The sequence below is a fragment of the Clinocottus analis genome, unplaced genomic scaffold (genome assembly GCF_023055335.1).
Source record: "Clinocottus analis isolate CAN_PGR_092001 unplaced genomic scaffold, fCliAna1.0.p SCAF_50, whole genome shotgun sequence".
NCBI lineage: Eukaryota > Metazoa > Chordata > Actinopteri > Perciformes > Cottidae > Clinocottus > Clinocottus analis.
This window is the reverse complement of record NW_027176208.1, coordinates 664,995-667,132: the sequence shown is the minus strand read 5'-3', so window position 1 is coordinate 667,132 and position 2,138 is coordinate 664,995. Positions and strand designations below refer to the sequence as shown.

At 49.8% G+C, this 2,138-nt stretch overlaps 1 protein-coding gene across 1 annotated transcript in view; it reads left to right on the top strand.

Annotated features, from left to right (window-relative positions):
- Nucleotides 1–1,936, top strand: part of LOC137803226 (ecto-NOX disulfide-thiol exchanger 1-like) — a gene marked incomplete at its 5' end in the record, with an annotated part of 9,570 nt that extends 7,634 nt beyond the window's left edge. Inside the window, 2 exons of the mRNA XM_068601483.1 lie at nucleotides 1,366–1,451; nucleotides 1,532–1,936. Of these exons, the coding sequence (XP_068457584.1) occupies nucleotides 1,366–1,451; nucleotides 1,532–1,663 (218 nt within the window). The remainder of the gene's footprint in view (nucleotides 1–1,365; nucleotides 1,452–1,531) is intronic.
- Between the last annotated feature and the right edge of the window lie 202 nt (nucleotides 1,937–2,138).

Here is a 2,138-nt window from a genome sequence, read left to right as displayed (position 1 = left end):
CCATCGTACTGGTTTCCTTCACACTGGGCCTCAGCGCAGCACCACCTGCTGCTCCGGCTGCGTCTCTCTTCCTCCTCAGCAGCTCGTTTATCTCTCTTAGCCGAGCCAGAAAACAGGAGGTGACGAGGACGAAGGCCGGTGCTTCGTCTTCCTCCGGCTGCTGCAGCTTTTATTCTGCAGGAGACTTTAGAGACAGAGTTTATGTTCAGGGCGAGGACGCCGGTCCTCACAAGACTCCATCCAACCTCCAACCTCCAGAGGGGGAGGACACACACACACACACACACACACACACACACACACACACACACAGTCACACACACACACACACACACACACACACACACACACACACACACACACACACACACACACACACACACACACACACACACACACACACACACACACACACATACACGTTTCTATGACCCCATGGGGACCACTGACTGGTTCCAGCCCGGTGGGGTCCATTCTTTCTGAAGGTCCAGAGTCATGGCTTCAACTGATAAAACCATCATATGTTTTTGTTGCCACAAAAATGACTTTAAACATCAAAAAATCTCAAAAATAGTTATTTCCGTCAACCTTCATACAATACACACACACACACACACACACACACACACACACACACACACACACACTTTCTCTCTCTCTCTCTCCCTCTCTCTCTCTCTCTCTCTTCTCTCCCTCTCTCCCTCTCTCTCTCTCTCTCTCTCTCTCTCTCTCTCTCTCTCTCTCTCTCTCTCTCTCTCTCTCTCAGTCTCTCTCTCTGTCTCTCTCTCTCTCTCTCTCTCTCTCTCTCTCTCTCTCTCTCTCTCTCTCTCTCTCTCAGTCTCTCTCTCTGTCTCTCTCTCTCTCTCTCTCTCTCTCTCTCTCTCTCTCTCTCTCTCTCTCTCTCTCTCTCTCTCTCTCTCTCCCTCTCTCTCTCTCTCTCTCTCTGTTCCATGCATGTCTGGTGGAGTGAATTCGTTCCACAGACAAACCTGATTGGCTGTGGTTCTTAGCCCCTCCCCCTCACAATGCCGTATTCTTGGACATGCCACCGAGCTGGAAGTACATCATCACTAGCATGCGCTGTGATTGGTCAGTGGGCCAGCGTGACGTCTGTCAACAGGAAGCTAGCTAGCTAGCTAGCTGCTAGCAGCGCTCAGTCGTCAGAAGAGTTCAGATTCCCTGACCACGCCTTCCTCTCGGAGGTTATGACGCATGGAAACTATTCCACAAACACAACCGGGAGGCTGTTCTCACTGGTCCACGGCCATGGAGAAGCAGCTGGGACTGGGACTTGTAGTACTAGTACTACTACTAGTACTACTAGTACTGGTGGCCTGGTGGTCACTGCTGTGGTCCTCTTTGCAGGCGTCATCTCCACGTTCCTCCACGTTCACCCGTTTGGAGCCAACCTGGAGTACCTGTGGTCCTACATCCAGAGACTGGACTCCAAGGTGATCGACGTGTCTGTATACCATGTCTATGAAGAAGTATTATTTAATATACGTTTAATATTCAATGACTCTCTCTCCAGGTGTCTGCGGTGGAGCTGCAGAGTCTCCTGCTCCGCCTCCCCAACATGTTCAGACAGGAGCTGAGCGGCGTCGGAGCGACTTTAGAGAAACGATGGAAGTTCTGCGGCTTCGACAGCCTCGGGTCAGCCTGAACCCAGAGCCCGGATCCTGGAGCCTGGACTCTAGACCCTGGACCTGGAGCCTGGACTCTGGACACCGGACTGTGGACACAAGACCTGGACCATGGACCCTGGTCCTCGGGGGTCTCGTCTTGGGGACACCTGGATCAGTCACAGACAGAAAGACAGAAGCTATACCAAAGAGTTGAACCTCCTTAAGGATACATAGACTTCTTTTAGGAGACATGAACCTCCTTAAGGATACATGAACCTCCTTGAGGAGACATAAAGCTTCTGTAAAAGACATCTATTTATTGAGTTTTTCTTCACAAAGAAACATAAAAACATTTTTAAAAACACAAACAACCTGAAAAACAAAAAGAGCGAAAGTCAAAAAATGTAAAAGACTACATTTTTATTTCAACAAAAGTCACAAACAAACAAACAAACAAACAACAGCTCCACAGAGACGAGGCGTCGCTGTCCGTGGTGCTGAATCTGTCTTCTG